This window comes from Carlito syrichta, unplaced genomic scaffold, assembly GCF_000164805.1.
Source record: "Carlito syrichta isolate Samal-C Ts95f unplaced genomic scaffold, Tarsius_syrichta-2.0.1 Scaffold308266, whole genome shotgun sequence".
Lineage (NCBI taxonomy): Eukaryota > Metazoa > Chordata > Mammalia > Primates > Tarsiidae > Carlito > Carlito syrichta.
Genome location: NW_007252362.1, coordinates 125,144 through 141,839, shown reverse-complemented (window position 1 = coordinate 141,839; position 16,696 = coordinate 125,144). Strand labels below are relative to the sequence as shown.

General features: G+C 37.2%; 1 protein-coding gene across 2 annotated transcripts in view; it reads right to left on the bottom strand.

The window, feature by feature from the left end:
* Window positions 1-6,530: 6,530 nt before the first annotated feature.
* DZIP3 (DAZ interacting zinc finger protein 3) overlaps window positions 6,531-16,696 on the bottom strand; it is a 96,943-nt gene continuing 86,777 nt past the window's right edge. For both annotated transcript variants that reach the window (XM_008065385.2, XM_021716198.1), the window contains exons 29-32: window positions 11,782-11,902; window positions 11,143-11,286; window positions 10,958-11,056; window positions 6,531-9,397 (exon numbers count right to left, since the gene is read on the bottom strand). In XM_008065385.2, the coding sequence (XP_008063576.1) occupies window positions 9,287-9,397; window positions 10,958-11,056; window positions 11,143-11,286; window positions 11,782-11,902 (475 nt within the window). In that variant the 3' untranslated portion in view covers window positions 6,531-9,286. The remainder of the gene's footprint in view (window positions 9,398-10,957; window positions 11,057-11,142; window positions 11,287-11,781; window positions 11,903-16,696) is intronic.

Below are 16,696 nucleotides of genomic sequence, written 5' to 3'. Positions count from 1 at the left end.
TTGCTGCCCCTTTAGAGTATGGAATAATTTAGGAAGCATTAATTTTCCAGTAGTTTTTCTATGATGTGCTTGATTGTGGTGGTGGCCACAGTAGTGGCATCTCCTTCTCTTCAAATGCTACTTGACATTCAAATAGTTTCTTCAATCTGTGGCTTGGTTTTTTTGTGTGTGTGTGTCAGTTTTGAAAAATTCCTAGTTAGCATATCTTCAAATGAGGTTTCTGATCCATTCTCTCTCCTTTCCTTCTGTCGAATTGAATTACATACATGCTAGTGCTTTCACTTTTAGACTTTTTTGCATTTCACCAAATTTTGCTGTTTTCTAAACTTCAGCCTGTATATTTTCCTGCTTTATCTTCCCATTAACTAATTCTCTTTTCTGCTATGTCTAATGTACTCTTAAACTCATCTCTTAAACACTAGATTATGGTTAGTGAATTTAGCTAGTTTTTAATTTAAATGTTATTAAAAAAAACATTTCCAATTGACCATTTTTTCATCTATCCTTAAATACATGAGTCATAATTATTTTAGAGTTTTTGTGTGATAACTAAAATATCTGGAATACATCTGGTTGTCTGTTGTTTCTCTTAACTTTCAGTCACTTAGTCCTGTTTCTTAGCATGCTTAGTAGTATTTTGGTTGTTGGATGCTAATCATCTTTTATATGTAAAATTGAGGAAATCCTGGATGATTATCTTCCTTTAGAGCTATTCATTCTTCTTTAGTAGGGAGGTAGAGCATGAGCAAATAACCTTGACCCAATCCATCTTAACATTTTTCTGGTTTGTCCATAAAACCGAGACTTTCAGAGTCTCAATGAAATGACTACCATTTGTGAGCCCCTTACTTCAATTTTGTCTCTAGAATCATATTAATGCCTAAATCTCAGTTTAACCTCTTAGCAGCTCTTTTCTGCTTGGTTTCTGGCTTCTTGTCTGGCATTGGTACAACTTAGAAATTGGCAGATGCTTCAGGGAAAAAATGCATGAAGAATGTCAGTCCTGTTTCTCTATGGTTCCTTTGTCTCTGGGACATTGGCACCTTAGGTTATGAATATCTTATTAGCCATAAATTCCATTAAAAAAACCCTCCCTAATCCAATAGTTTCTCTAGCAATATGTAGTTGCTTTCTTTTCAGTAACTGTGCCCTGAGCCTTGAATATGCAAATGTATTGAGAAGAAAAAGCAGTCTTAAGTATAGAGTTTATTTCAATGTACTAGCATTCTCTCTGGTAACTTGGCCCTAAAGTCATAACTCTTAATTACTTTCTAATGCTTACAACCAGCTGGTTTTTAAAACATTCTCTAGTTTTATAGTTTTTTTCCCAAAAAACTATATGGTTTCATGTTCATCATTTCTAATAATTTTTAGTCTTTCGTTACTGAAGTTTCCACGTAGAGTAAAAAGTTAGCCATAGAACATGATTAGAAAGAACTCTCGGCCGGGCGCTTGGTGTCTCAGCCTGTAATCCCAGCACTTTGGGAGGCCGAGGCGAGAGAACTGCCTGAGCCTGGGGGTTCAAGACCAGCCCAGGCAACTTGGTGAGATCTCATCTCTATAATTAAAAAAAAAAAAAATTAGCCAGGTGTGTTAGCATGCGCCTGTAGTGCCGGCTACTTGGAAGGCTGAGATGGAAGGATTGTGGGAGCCCAGCAGATCGACGGTGGAGTGGCCATTGAGTGTGCCACTGCACTCCAGTCTAGGCAACAGAGAGAAACTCCAACTTAAAAAAGAAAGAAGGAAAGAACTCTCTAGGGAACAATTGTTGTTCAAGTCATTGTCCTTGCCTAGAATGGCTATTCTGTCCTCTTACGTAAGTTTCACTTGATTCATGAGGCCTACTTATTCCACAAATATTTGCACTTAACATACTAAGTGCCAGCAATGTTTAGGCAGTGGATAGACAATGGTTAATAAGACATTCAAGGTTCTTGTCTTCATGAATCTTCTATTGTGAGGAACACAATAAACATCATTGAATTTTAGATAAGAAGGGGACAATGCTATCTGTGGTGAAGGGGATTATATTCATTATGCTAGCTAAGAAAAGCTAATCTGAGATCACCTTTGAGTAGAGAACTGAATGAGGAGAGAGTATGAAACGTTAATTCTAAGGAGAGAACGCTCCAGTTGGAAAACACCAACAGTAGGATCTTGGCATGATTGAGAACAAGCAAGATCCATTTCCATTTTCCATGAGAAGTTCTGATTGCCCAGCTTGAAATGATCAAACTCATATAATAGCACTTGTCTCTGCAATTCATTTGACATTGAATATATGTTACATTATAACACTAGTTGTCTTTTGGAAGTTGAGATGCTCACTTTACCACTCAGACCTAGCTCCTTCAGGTGAGGGGCTATGTTTCTTGGTATATTCAAAATCAAAAGTAGTACTTTCATGTAACAAGTATCTCATACTATTGATGAACATAGTTACAGTAGTCTGATGTAATGATCTGTGCTGTTGTCAAGACATCAATGAACATATTAGCTCTTGACCAAAGGTAGAGTTGGGCAGAGGGTAGAAAGAGGTTCTGGCATTTTAAACATATCTAATAATAAAAGTTGGTTTTGAACTTCTGTTTAGATTTATTTTATAATGATATGATGATGTTGCAAATACATTCACAATTTATTGCAACAATCTACTTTTCTTAGCTGAAATTAAAACTGTAGTACTTCACCTTTAGTTGCTGAGGAATAGCTTTTGTTACAGGCTCTTAGATTTTAAGTCTTCCTTGAATTAAAATAAGGCAAAACTTTGTAACTATTGCTTTAATTAGTTCTTCCCGTTGTCACATAACAGAGTTTCAAGGGAGAAGTCAAAGGTCCATGGCACTAGTTTTCTATACCATTGCTACTTTCTCTGAGCTGAGATAGCACACTGACAAGAGAGATTATTCACTCTGCAGGGGTATTATTGTGATATTGAAATCCTAATGGTAATAAAATTTCATGGCTGGATGATCACATGCAGAAGACTGAAACAGGACCCCTACCTATCTCCATACACAAAGATCACAAATTGATCAGAGACCTAAATATAAAACCTCAAACAATTAGAACCTTAGAAAATGCAGGAGACACCCTTATGGATATTGGAACTGGCAACTAATTCCTGATCAAAACTCCAAGTGCCCATGCCATAAGAGATAAGATAGACAAGTGGGACCTCATCAAACTGACAAGCTTCTGCAAAGTCAAAGAAACAATTGAGAGAGTGGGGAGCCAGCCCACAGACTGGGAAAAAATATTTGCCAACTGTATGTCTGACAAAGGCCTAAAACATCTAGGCTCTACAAGGAACTCAAAAGTGCTGGAAAAACAAAAAACAAAAAACAAAAAAACCCAGCCCCATTACAAAGCAGGCAAGGATATAAATAGTTCACAAAAGATGTACGAGCAGCCAACAGATACATGAAAAAATGTTCAGCCTCACTAGTCATCAAAGAAATGCAAATTAAAACTACAATGAGATACCATCTAACTCCAGTCTGAATGGCTGTTATCATCAATAACTCAAAAAATAACAGATGCTGGAGAGGATGTGGTGAAAAGGGAACACTTCTACACTGTTGGTGGGAGTGTAAACTAGTACAGCCTCTGTGGAAAACAGTGTGGCGAGTCCCAAAACTTCTAAAAATCGACCTTCCATATGATCCCACAATCCCCCTACTGGGAATATACATGGAAGAACTCAAATCACGCTATAAAAAAGATACCTGCACATGTATGTTTATTGCAGCATTGTTCACAATAGCAAGAACAGGGAACCAACTGTGCTGCTCATCAAAAGAGGACTGGATAAAAAAATATGATACATATACACAATGGAATACTATGCAGCCATGAGGAAGGACATTATGAACTTCACAGCAACTTGATGGGCTTAGAGTCTATAATACTGAGTGATCTTTCACAGAAACAAATAACTGAGTATCACATGTTCTCACTCATAAGTGGACCCTGAACAACTATTGTAATACTGTAAGAAAAGGATTGACAGTAACAGGAAACTGCAGGGGTGGGGGTGGGGGTGGGGGTGGGATTGGCAGTAGTAGGAATCTGTCTAGGGAAGGGGGGATACACCTCATCAACAAGGGTACCTGCGCAATATGAATATTTGTATACCTAACCCTGAATTGTACCCCACAATTTTAAAATAAAATATTTAAAAGTTATAATAATAATAATAATATAAAAATAAAATGATACAATCTGGAAACAAACACCAACATATTTGAAATTTACAAGGCGAAGCATCTATCTTTTTAAAGTATTAATCAAATGCCATCAACCTACTGCAAATTTGGCTTTATTCTGAGCTAGAATATTGTCTACTTGTGATATGACTATTCTAATCTTATTTTGCTTCTGTTTCTTCCCAAAGAAAGAATTTGGTGATTTTCAAGTAGTCAGTTTTTGGTTTTTAAAAAAAGGCAAAATGGTGTTATGGAGAAAGTATGCTGATTTCGACATCAGGACTCTAGATTAGAATCATGGCCCTACTACTAGTTATGACTTTGGGCAAATCACTTCTTCAATAACCTTGTCTCCCAAATGGAGATGACATCTTTCCTACATATCCTAGATCACTGTCAGTTGTGCGGTCTTGCTAGGCAGTATTCAGGATTATTAAAATTCATGTAGTTCAAATGGATCAATCAAATGTTATGGGAGTGTGAGATTCTTATGTAATAAACATATTGCTCAGAATTCTGGGGCCATGTCAAACTGGATGTAGGACTAATGGTTATGTTTTCCTCCCTTCATCTTAGATAGGGTAGATGAAGATAAATAACATTTAAGGATTTTGTGATGAAAAAGAAAATTTAAACAGGTTGAATGACTAATGGAAAGTTTGCTACTTTGGGAAGAAGACTTACATATGTTCATTTAAAACAACAATAAATGTCAGGCAAGTAGTCTTTTCTCTGTTTTCCAGAAAAGGAGGTAGTTGAGAAAAGTAATTTGTTCTTGATCACACAATATGCCAGCTACAGAATTAAAAAATCCAAATCTAGGCTGGGTGTGGCAGCTCATGCCTATATTCCCAGCACTTTGGGAGGCCCAGGTGGAAGGATTGCTTGAGATCAGCAATTCAAGACCATCCTTGGCAACATAGAAAAACCCTGTTCCCCCACCAAAAAAATTAGATTTGACTGAAAAAGCCACTTTCTATTGTATCAGTGGCTTTCAAAATCAGAACACCTGTGGCACTTGCTCCAAAGGCAGATTCCCAGAAGTCTTCTTGGAATATGCATTTTTATAAGTAATACATCATGTATGTATTGTGATGATTGTCCAGGATCTACACTTAAGAATAAGAGCCCTCATCTCTACAATAAATCAAAAAATTAGCTGGGCGTGGTAGTGTGCACCTGTAGTTCCAGCACTTGGAAGGCTGGCAGAAGGATCGCCGGAGCCCAGCAGGTTGAGGCTGTGGTGGCCGGGAGCAGCCACTGCACTCCAGTCTGGACGACAGAGTGAGACTCCAACTCAAAAAAAAAAAAAAAAAAGAATAAGAGCCCATTAGGCTCTGTTAGGTAGTATCTTTAAATCTACACAAGTTACCAAAAACTACCTACTTAAGAAAATCAGAAACCATGTATCTTTACAATAAATTATTTGTTTTAATCTGGCTATAAACCAGAATAGTCCCAAACTACTATAATCCTAGAATTCTTACTGAGAGGCTCATAGATGGGGTATTCTATGAACATTTTATAAATGCAGAGAATTCTTCTTAAACTCGAATCTGGTAAACTATAAGTCTACCTTCTCTGAACTAATCAAAAAATAAAACTTATCATCCAAAGTGTGACACTACTGAGAGCAAAGAAGAAACTACCAATAATTGTGAGGGGGACTCCCAAAAAGCCAGAATTATCTTTTTTTTGGGGTACGGGCCCCTTGTAGCACAGACATTCCCCCCACCCCCAGGTCAACCAAAGTTTTTATCTGAAAGTTTTGAGAAGGGTGAGTCACAGTTTGCAGAAGAAACGTCCAGAGTTGTGGCAAACAGGTGACTGGTTCTTCCAAAATGCACCACATGCCTGCATCAAGCAGAGTGTTCAGCAGTTTTTGAACATAAATGGAATGACCCCTATGCCCTACTCCGCCATTCACCCAATCTCGCCCTGAGCAACTTTGTTTCCCTGGATGAAATAAGTCCTCAAAGGGAAACGTTTTGCTGATGCAGAAGAGGTGAAACAAAAAAATGGCAGAAGCACTAAAAGTCACCAGAATTGATGAGTTCACAACTGTTTTAAGCAGTGGAAAAATCGTCTCAACAGGTGTACTACATCAAATAGAGAGTACTTTGAAGGTGACTGAAGTTGAAACATATAAGAATATACAATTTTTTATAAATAAATTGTTTATTTGAGGTCCCTCCCTCACATGTCAAGACAATAGGCATTAACTTGAACCATCCCAAGCAAACCATAGGAGGGAAAATTTCTCTCACCATGTCTGACCGCTATTATATATTTTTTATATAAACAACACCAAATCAATCAGTGTGTTTAGCATGTGTTTAATTTTCTTAATTGAAAGAATATTATTTTTTAAAAATACTATTTTTTGGTGTGTGCACAAAGTCAATCCAAAATGAGGATGCAGCTGTGAAGAGAACATCAACTAAGGGACAGAAGATCTTCATTCAAATCCCAGAATGCCACTTTGTAGCTATGACCTTAGACATATTTTCTCAGGCTCATCATCTGTAAAATAAGAATAATAAGACTCACTTCAGAGTTACTCATGGATCAAGTCATACAGACATATTTGAAGGTGTCCTAGAAAGGGTATAAAATGTTATGAACATGGAAAATAAATATGAAGGAAAACTTTGTAAGACATACCCTCTAACAGCAAATAGCAACTGCAGTGATATTACTGGATACCAACAGATTGGTTTTGATGTAAATACTGCCACTTTAAGAGCTTTCTGGTCTTCACTGGACTTCTCAGTAAGGTGGAATGTTCTGAATCATCCCTCTGTAGCCACAGAAGATAGGTGACCACTGTTTGTGGTAGAATGACCCCTAAAATTATCCAATTATCCTTATTGTTACATAATACGTCAAAAAGAAAAAAAATGATCTCATTACCTTCAGCACCTGCAGAACTGGACATGCCTTTCAGGAGCACTGTCCTATTACATTCTTATCAGCTATTGTGCTAAGTCCTCTGGCCCCATCCTTGGAGATAAGCACGGCAGGTCCACACCTGTACCAGCTTACAGTACAAGTTTGTGGAGAAAGCATGTAATGGAGCATGAGGACCTTCAAGTACCAGGACTGGCCTAGCTATTATCCAGCCACATGACTTTGGGCAAAACATCTGTTTTGTAAAGTGTAAAGTGAGAGTATAGATTAGATGATTACTATGGACCCGATGAGTTCTGGCTTTCTATGATTCCAAGACAGCTTAGGCATTTGACAAGTCTAGATGACTGACACCTTGGATATTTTCCTTCCCATTTTTCTATCTATTCTCAAAACAGAAGAAAAAGTTTAAACAGAATTAAACAGAATTAGACATCTGAAGTAGAGATTTAAAGTATACATACATTAAAGTATACTTTCAGAATACATTTACATTGAAATACACAGATAAAATAGTTGTGTAATTAAGAAACATTCATTCTTTTCCACATGAAAGTGTATTTGCAGTTATAAACATGAACTAATAAACATTTGTTTTATAAGATAATTTGCTATGTGGTTGAGGTGCTAGGCAAGATTGGTGATTAAAGGCTCTATAAATTCTAAATTCTGCAATTCTGAGATATTCTTGGCATTTTATGTGTCTAGATGACTGCCATCTTTTTGGATATTTTCCCTTACATTTTCCAGCCTATTCTCAATATAGATGAAAACATTTAGCATACAATTACTGAAACAGAACTTTTAAATAGAGATTTAAAGTAACTTCAAAATACTTAAACTGAAATATAGAGATAAAATGGTTGCTGAGTCAGGAGACACTTAATATTTTCCACACATTAATGAACTTGAGACTATGAACATGAACCAAGAAATGCTTGCTTCACAAGGTAACTCTGATACTTTTAATTTTGAAGCTAGAGACATGTACAACACTTACAGCATTTACACAGTACTATTTTCAAAATAGGCTTTTGACCTCTAAGAAAAAAAGCTTTCAGTGACAAGCTTTAGATATACAATTTAGCCCAGTGAGTATCAACTTTGTCACAAGAAGCAACTACATAAAAATAGTTTCTTCCTTTCCCCAGCACAAGAAAATGATATCACTGACTTTTAAAGCATAAGAAATAACCCTCAAAAAAGCAAATGATCAAGGTCCAAAGAACACCTTTACAAATGAACATAAGATCTCAATTATTCAACTGAGCAAGTGACTTAATGTGCATACTAACCCCCTTTCTTACTACTTCCTGATTTCTGATTCTGAGAATATTTATTCTGCAACTACTGTGTAAGATACTGGGAAAACAAAGAAGGATCACTCAAGGTTTGATGGTGTGCTGGCTGGTAAATATTTAACAGACAACTATTGAGTAAAAGACAAGTCTTTACTTACAGTATTTACCTATTTCGGTGGTGTAAATACTCTCACTATGGCAGATTTCAAGCTACCAACAATTTGACAACTGACCTACAAAATTCCTCACATTAATGATCATCTCTCATGAACTATTAAAAGCCAGCTCTAACATACCACTGTATGGGCTCTACCTTCAAGTAGCTCATAATCTCTTCATGGGCACATATGTGAGAGGACAGAAAAGAATGGGGAAAATAGAAATAAAATTTAAATAATTCAATTATACTTTTTATAGGTAGTTTAAAAGTTAGAAGGACACTTAAGATCTATGGTGTTTCCTACTTCTTTACTATTCCTCTTTTCCTCTTAAATTTATTTCATGAAATTAAACTGTAGAATACTTAAGGAAGAGTAAAACATGTGGAATAAGAATGAAAAAAGATATCCTAAGAAATATACTAACAGTTACGTTTACATTAGAAGAAAAAAGTACTAAGATAAGAACACATATAATGTAACTATTAAAATTGCATCTTTTTAAAACTGATCTTCAGCGCAGTTCACAAGTCCTGATGATTTGTCCTGACCACTTTGGCTGTCACTTTGATGACATTAGCCAGTTTTTTTAGCACTATACTGAAGCGAATACAGCATCACACCACTTATACAACCAGCTCATAGTAAGAGGCAGATATAAGCTCTGGAGTCTGAAAACTGAGCTTCCTTTAATAGTCACCCCCTTGTATCAGATCTTGGGCAACTGCTGGCTGGGGTGACCAGGGAATTCTTCTGGTAGCAAAACGTGGAGTCTGCAGGTTGGGCATGTCCCCTGTTGCATCAACCATGGTCTAATGCACTAAGAAACAACAACAACAAAAACCATTTCAGTCTCTCAGATTTAGCCTAACAGAGGTAGCTATCACTCTATACACAAGGGTTACCAATCAGCATGTCTTCTGGTGACTCTTTAAAGCCTTATCCTGTGAACTGTCAAGCCAAATGCTGCAACCATGACACCTTCTTTGTGGGTTGCTGAGTGATATAGCTAGTAACTCACAATACTTTTAGCCAGTTTAGCCTATTAAAATTCTTCCCTCAACCCCGACTTTCAAGATGGCTAGCAGTTTTTTCTGACAAGGAAATTGGAAAAACAAGCTATATTATCTCTTTGGTTTATTATATGTTGTTCTCATTTATAATGCAGAAGTCATAAAAAACATGCAAAAGTCACCAATACCTTGTATCAAGCACTTATGGTGTTCTGAAGTTAAAATCTCTAGGTGATGAATATTGTTTTCTTTGGTGACAATGGCTATAATTTTCTACTATGAGCTATCTGTTAAGTCAATTGTTTAAATACTGATTCTCCAAAAACAAGTCATTTTTACTTGTATGAATAATGGAGAGCCAGATCAGAAGAGTGATAACTAAGAATAAGCACTATATATGAGGCCCACTAACTTTAATCCTAAAAAATAAGGTTAATGAGTTATGTGCTTTCTATTCAATAAGCAATGGCAAAAAATGAAATAAGTTTTGTTAAACAAGTATTTTCTAAATTGTCAGGACCTTAAAAACTTAAAATGGGAAAGTCAGTGATTAAGTATTTTTCCTGGAGACCTTTTTGGTTTAGGCATTTTGTGTATATCTCTTCCTATCAGATCAGAAGCAAAATATAATTTTTGCACCAGATATCACATATATCTTTAAAATGATATTTTACAAACATGGCTTGATCGAGCTAGCTATTGTTCACATCCCTGAAAAGTCTTTCTTGTGTAAGATTATCTTTTCCTATGTCAAATTACATTTCTATAACAGAGAACTTGGATCAGAAATTATATATCAATAGCAACAGCATGGTGGTAACACCAGGAGTTAATCTATATAAATGCCAAGAATTAACAAGATATGCCAGCCTCACATTTTTCTAACATCAAAACTCAAGACCATCTTTAAAAGCAAGTACAGGAACCTGAACAGACTGCTACGATCAGTCTTTGGCTTTTTAATGGTAAGGGGCCATCGTTAATTGTGGACAAAGGACACTATGTGGTATTTATAGCATGTCAAAAGGAAGAAGCACTGTTGCTAGTTCTGCCACTAAACTACCATTTCAATAAACATTTTTCCCAGTTCTATACAAGGGGACTGCCTACTGTGCACCATTGAAATCTCAACATTGTCCCCTTCTCCTGCAAGGTGTATGACAATCTGAAAAGCATAGTGCAATCCATTGCTATATATGGGAAAAATGTAAATGTCTGTGTGGTATCCTAATGCTCAGAGTTATACCCAGTGGAACACATCACATGACAAAGCATGGTGATGCATGTATATACTTTTAAGAAGGTTGTATGACTTTCACTCAGTTGATTAATGGTAAAATATTATAGGACAAGTTTAAAGGGTTTACCTGAGAGTGGAATTTGTGGGCACAAGGCAAAACTGAAAGGTTTTCTGGAGACAGATTCTCATGACAGATCACACATGGTTCCTCTTCCTCTTCCTCCTCCTAAAAAAAATAAATATAATGTCAAATTTGGCTCATTTTTTCCTTCTGAATCTTAATGTGTCCAGAATCAACCATTTCAGTCTCACCAAATTATTGGCTCCTTCCCATGTGGCAGGATCCTGTGCACTGTTGGGTTTCCAGGTTGTTTTTTCAGGCTGGGCAGGATTAGGCTGCGTTGGAGAATGGCTAGGTGAAACACAATTACCATTCGGCGCTGATTTTCCTTGAGTCTGAAAATAAAAACATAATGCTTATTTTTAAAGAATTATTCTAAAACAGTAAGAACTGATAGACTAACACAGAATTGGGTATAGCAAGAAACTTCAAAATAATAAACAAAATAGTGAGATATAGTTAACAAAATGTTGGCAATACGTATTTACTCAGAGCTAGATAAAGACAAAAATAACTCTATATCTTTCTTTAATTAAAATAAATCCTTCCAGAAAATTAGCAAAAATGTTCACCTTTAGAATCATTCAAAGTAACCTAGAGTAAATTTCAAGAGGGTTCATTTTATTTTAGAGTGATCAAGGGATAGGTATTTTTAAAAGACTTCCTGTATAATTTGTCAAATTGAAGTTGTTCAATTATTTACTGTTAAAAGATGATTTAATATGGTTAGAAGTTACTGAATTTTTGAACATGTTATAGAGATAATTAAAATAGCTAACTATTAGAGATAAGGGCAGAGAGATATAGTATTTTGATGTTTTGTTTTTTACCTGAGATCTCTTGGGGTCAATAAATTGGGAAATCTTACAAACAATTTCATCAAATGTCAGTCCAGATAAGGACTTTCCATGTGCATCCTTTAATTTTCGTAAGAAATCTGTAAGCTCCTTTCTGGAAAAGATCAAGGAAAGAACAGTGGTGAATTTCCCTATTGCCTTGAACATGTGCCCTCCGAAGGTGACATAAAATCCTATCATACAGTTGCTATGTAGCATCTAAATATGACTTTTTTGATCTTTATCTAAAAAAGTGATCATAGGTCCATCTGCATTTATCTTAAGCCAAAATGAAAATTCCTAATTGTATTCATTGATACTTAATGTATTCATGAATGATAAAGCTTAGTATTTATTTTCTTTTCAAGAAGAGATTTTAACTTTGTTTCTGAAAGCTCACTATGTGAAAATTGAGTTTACTTATTTATGCACTGAGTTCTTTTTTAAAAATATGTATTGACTCTTAATTTTCTTTTTTAATTTTAAAGATATGGGGTACAATTCAGGGTTAAGTATACAAATGTTCAATATGCAGTTACCCTAGATGAGGTGTGCCCCCTCCCCCAGCACAATCCCATTACTACCAATCTCAACACAACCCCCCCACCCCCCGCCGGCAATTTCCCACTACTGACAATCATTTTCTTATAGTATTAAGATAATTGTTCAAGGTCCACTTATGAGTGAGAATATGTGATACTCAGTTCTTTGTTTCTGTGATAGATCAATCAGTATTATAGACTCTAAGTCAATCCAAGTTGCTGTGAAGTTCATAATACTATCCTTCTTTATGGCTATGTAATATTCCATCATGCATATGCACCACATTTTTAAAAATCCAGTCCTCTTTCGATGGGCAGCATGGTTGGTTTGTTATATCATATTTTTCAAATTTTTTCTTACTCAAGTCTAAAACATTTCTTTTTAATTATGTTGCTATTGGTTACTCTTTCCTTTATCAATGTTAATAGTTTTGCTTTTATAAAACTCAATAACAGAAAAAAAGATTAAACAGAACAGAAAAGCAAAGGTTAAAAAAACACATTAACGGGGACTTCTGGCAAGATGGCGACGGGCCAGCAGGGTCTGTGAGACCCTCTGTGAAAGAGAACACCCATAAAGACCCTAACTCTCTCCCAGGGGCTGCAGTCCCCATCTTCCGCAGCCTGCTCTTCACAGGGAGCTCAGCCGCCACTGTCACCCGCCGTCGCTACTCAGATATTGCGACAAACCGGGCTGCTACTGCAGTTGCCGCAGCAGGACTGGGCTGTTCCTGCAGTCGCGGATACCGCTGCTGCAGTCATTCCCAGCTCATGCCTGAAGCAACCCACGACTTCAGACCGTGAAGCCCTGCAAGCAGGATCTTCTGAGATCCCCGCCGCTGCCACGCCCCTAGCTCAGAGAAAGCCCTGTGGAACTCCCCCCATGAAGTTGCTGCGGCAGGTTGCGGATCCATAGCAGGCTCCCTCCCCTCTGGACTGTAGCCGCGGGATAGCACCTCCTGCTGGGAAACCAAGGTAATAACATCAAAACGGGAATGGCAGAGTCTCATCCCGCTTGAAAAATGGAAAAAGCCAGATCTCAGTGATAGACTGGGCAGGGGGCCCATATCTGAACTGTTCTTCACAGCAGACCAAGGGCAACTGACCCTAACTGCGAACAATTCTACCAGTCTGCAAAGACAGCTAGAAACCAGAGCTGAAAGGACATTGGACTTAAAGGAAAAATCTCATTGTGTGCTTGGCTGGTTCTGTTAGTCTACTGACTTTAATCTATCCCTTCCCCCCCGCTCTTTTTTTCTTTTCTTCCCCCCCTTTTGCTTTTTTCTTATCTCACTGTAAATCCCATCTTTGTATAAAGGAATAGCACACCAATAAGGAGGTTGATCAGTGTGTACATTAGCATCATTGTATGTTTTACATTTTTATATGGTTGTTGGTTAGTTTTCAGTCATGGTTATTGTTTTTCTTTATATCTGTTTCAGTCTTTGTGTTTCTTTTCACTTACCAGTTGGTACACTCAACTGTTTTCCCTCTCACTCCTCTCTCTCTCCACCCCCCCCCCCCCCCACTGCCTGTTCCACTCTCTCCCCTCTGTTAACCTCATTTTGCTTTTAGGGAGTAAACCTACAACCCCACTGCATGGACAGACTCCAAGGCAGTGGGAAGTGGGTTTCAGACTATCCATACAGCTGTTGGCGAACACCAGGATCTGCAGAGAGATTTTGAATCACAGTTCCCCCCTTAATTAAATCCCAAAACTACAAAAAGGACTGCCCTCAACCCACAGTCCAACTCCAGAACTGAACAGAGCAAGAGGAAATATATTAGGAAGAATAGGAGATTGAACAAACAGAAGTAAAAGAAACACCTCCACCCCTGAATAACAGAATTAAAGAAGATGGGGAAGTGGAAGGACGGGAAAAGTAGGGAGGGAAAATCTGCACAAATGAAGAAAAACCAAAAGAAGAACACAGGACTCACACAAACCCCTGGGAGGTTAGACACTGAGAAAACAAACATCGGAACACAAACAATGAAGAGCCCCAGAATGACTGGTCACAAGCAACAAACCCAAACATCAAGGCATTAATAGAGAGAATTAAAAAAACTGAGGAGAGACAAGAGGAAAATAGGAAGGAGCTGATGACAGAAATAACAGCAGTAAAGAATACTGTGATGGAAATAAATAACAAACTAATTAGCATGAAAAGCAGAATTAGCCAAGCAGAAGAAAGAATCTCAGAACTTGAAGACCAAAATACAGAACTAACCCAAACTGTCAAAAACATAGAAAAGAAGCTTAAAAAGTCAGAACAACCTTCAGGAGATGAATAATTACTTCAAGAGACCCAGTCTAAGAGTAATTGGCCTTCCTGAAGCAGAGAGAGAGTCAGAGGTCACACTGGAACAAACATTTCATGAAATCATTCAAGAAAACTTCCCTCATCTCATCAGTGATGCAAAAATTCAAGCACAAGAAATTCAGAGAACCCCTGCAAGACAAGAAATGAGAAGACCAACTACCAGACACATAATAATTTGCCTAAACAAAGTAGCTATAAAAGAAAAAATCCTAAAGGCAGCAGGAGAAAAAGGCCAGACTACCCATCAGGAAGATCAGTTAGAATAGCAGCAGATTTATCCACAGAAACCCTTCAGGCTAGGAGAGCCTGGAGCCCTATCTTCAAAGTTCTAAAAGATAAACAATTTCAACCAAGAATAACTTACCCAGCCAAACTAAGCTTCATTAGTGAGGGAGAATTGAAATCTTTTCCAGATATCCAATCCCTAAGAACCTAGGCTGCCACCAGACCACCTCTACAAGAAACACTTAAGAAAATACTGAACACAGAAGGAAAAATGAACAACAACATCCTCACAAGAGTACAGGCAAAAGATTAAAAACAAACATGAACCAACTCCAAAACCAAAAGAAAGACAACAAACAAACAGGAACAACAATTCTGTAAGAACCTTATGACAGGGATCAACTCTTGCATTTCAATTATTAGCCTAAATGTGAATGGACTAAATGCACCACTGAAAAGACATAGAATGGCAAAATGGATAAAATATCACCAGGCAACAATCTATTGCCTTCAAGAGACTCACCTCACTAGAAAGGACACTCAAAGACTCAAAGTAAGAGGATGGGAAACAAACTTTCAGGTGAACGGAATATAAAAGAAAGGAGGAGTAGTGATCTTAATTTCAGACAAAATACCCTTCAAGCTATCAAAAATCAAAAAAGATACAGAAGGCCACTACATAATGATAAAAGGCTCAATCCATCAACAAGAAATATCCATCTTAAACATATATGCACCCAACATAGGAGGGCCAACTTTCATAAAGCAACTTCTAGGTAAACTAAAAAAAGATTTCAACTCCAACCCCATCATAGCTGGAGACTTCAACACCCCACTCACAACCCTAGACAGATCATCAAGACAAAAAATCAGCAATGAGATCCAAAACCTCAATGTGACTCTTGACCAAATGGACTTAATTGATACCTACAGAGCACTCCATCCAAAGACCACAGAATATACATTCTACTCTTCACCGCATGGGGCATACTCTAAGATCGACCAAATACTTGGCCATAAATTAGGTATAAGCAAATTTAAAAGAACCAAAATTTTACCATGTACCTTCTGGGACCACAGTGGAATAAAAATAAACATCAACACCAACAAGGTCCCCCTAAAACCCACAAAGACATGGACACTAAACAGCATGATGTTAAACAACTGCTGGGTCAATGATGAAATCAAAACAGAGATTAAAAGGTACTTGGAAACAAATGAAAATGAAGAAACATCTGACCAAAATCTCTGGGAAGCTATGAAAGCCATAGTAAGAGGGGAATTTATATCCCTACAAACGCACATGAAGAAAATGGAAGGAGCACAAATTAATAGCCTAACAAGCCACCTAAGGAAGCTGGAAAAGCAAGACTACCAAAACCCTAATTTCAGCAGAAGAATCCAGATCACCAAAATAAAAGCCCAAATCCAGGACATAGAAGACAAAAAGATCATACAAAAAAAAAAATCAATGAAACAAAAAGCTGGTTCTATGAAAGGATAAACAAGATAGATGGTCCCCTAGCTAGACTGACCAAGAAAAAGAGAGAAAAAGCCCAAATAAATACAATCAAAAATACAAAAGATGAAGTCACATCTGACTCTGAAGAAATACAGAAGATTATTAGAGACTACTACGTACACTTGTGTGGAAACAAACTTGAAAACCTTAAGGAAATGGAGGACTTTCTGACATCACACAACCTACCTAGGTTGGAACAAGAAGAAATTGAGACCCTAAATAGACTGCTAACAATCAAGGAAATCGACTACGTAATAAGAAAACTACCTACAAAAAAAAGCCCTGGTCCAGATGGC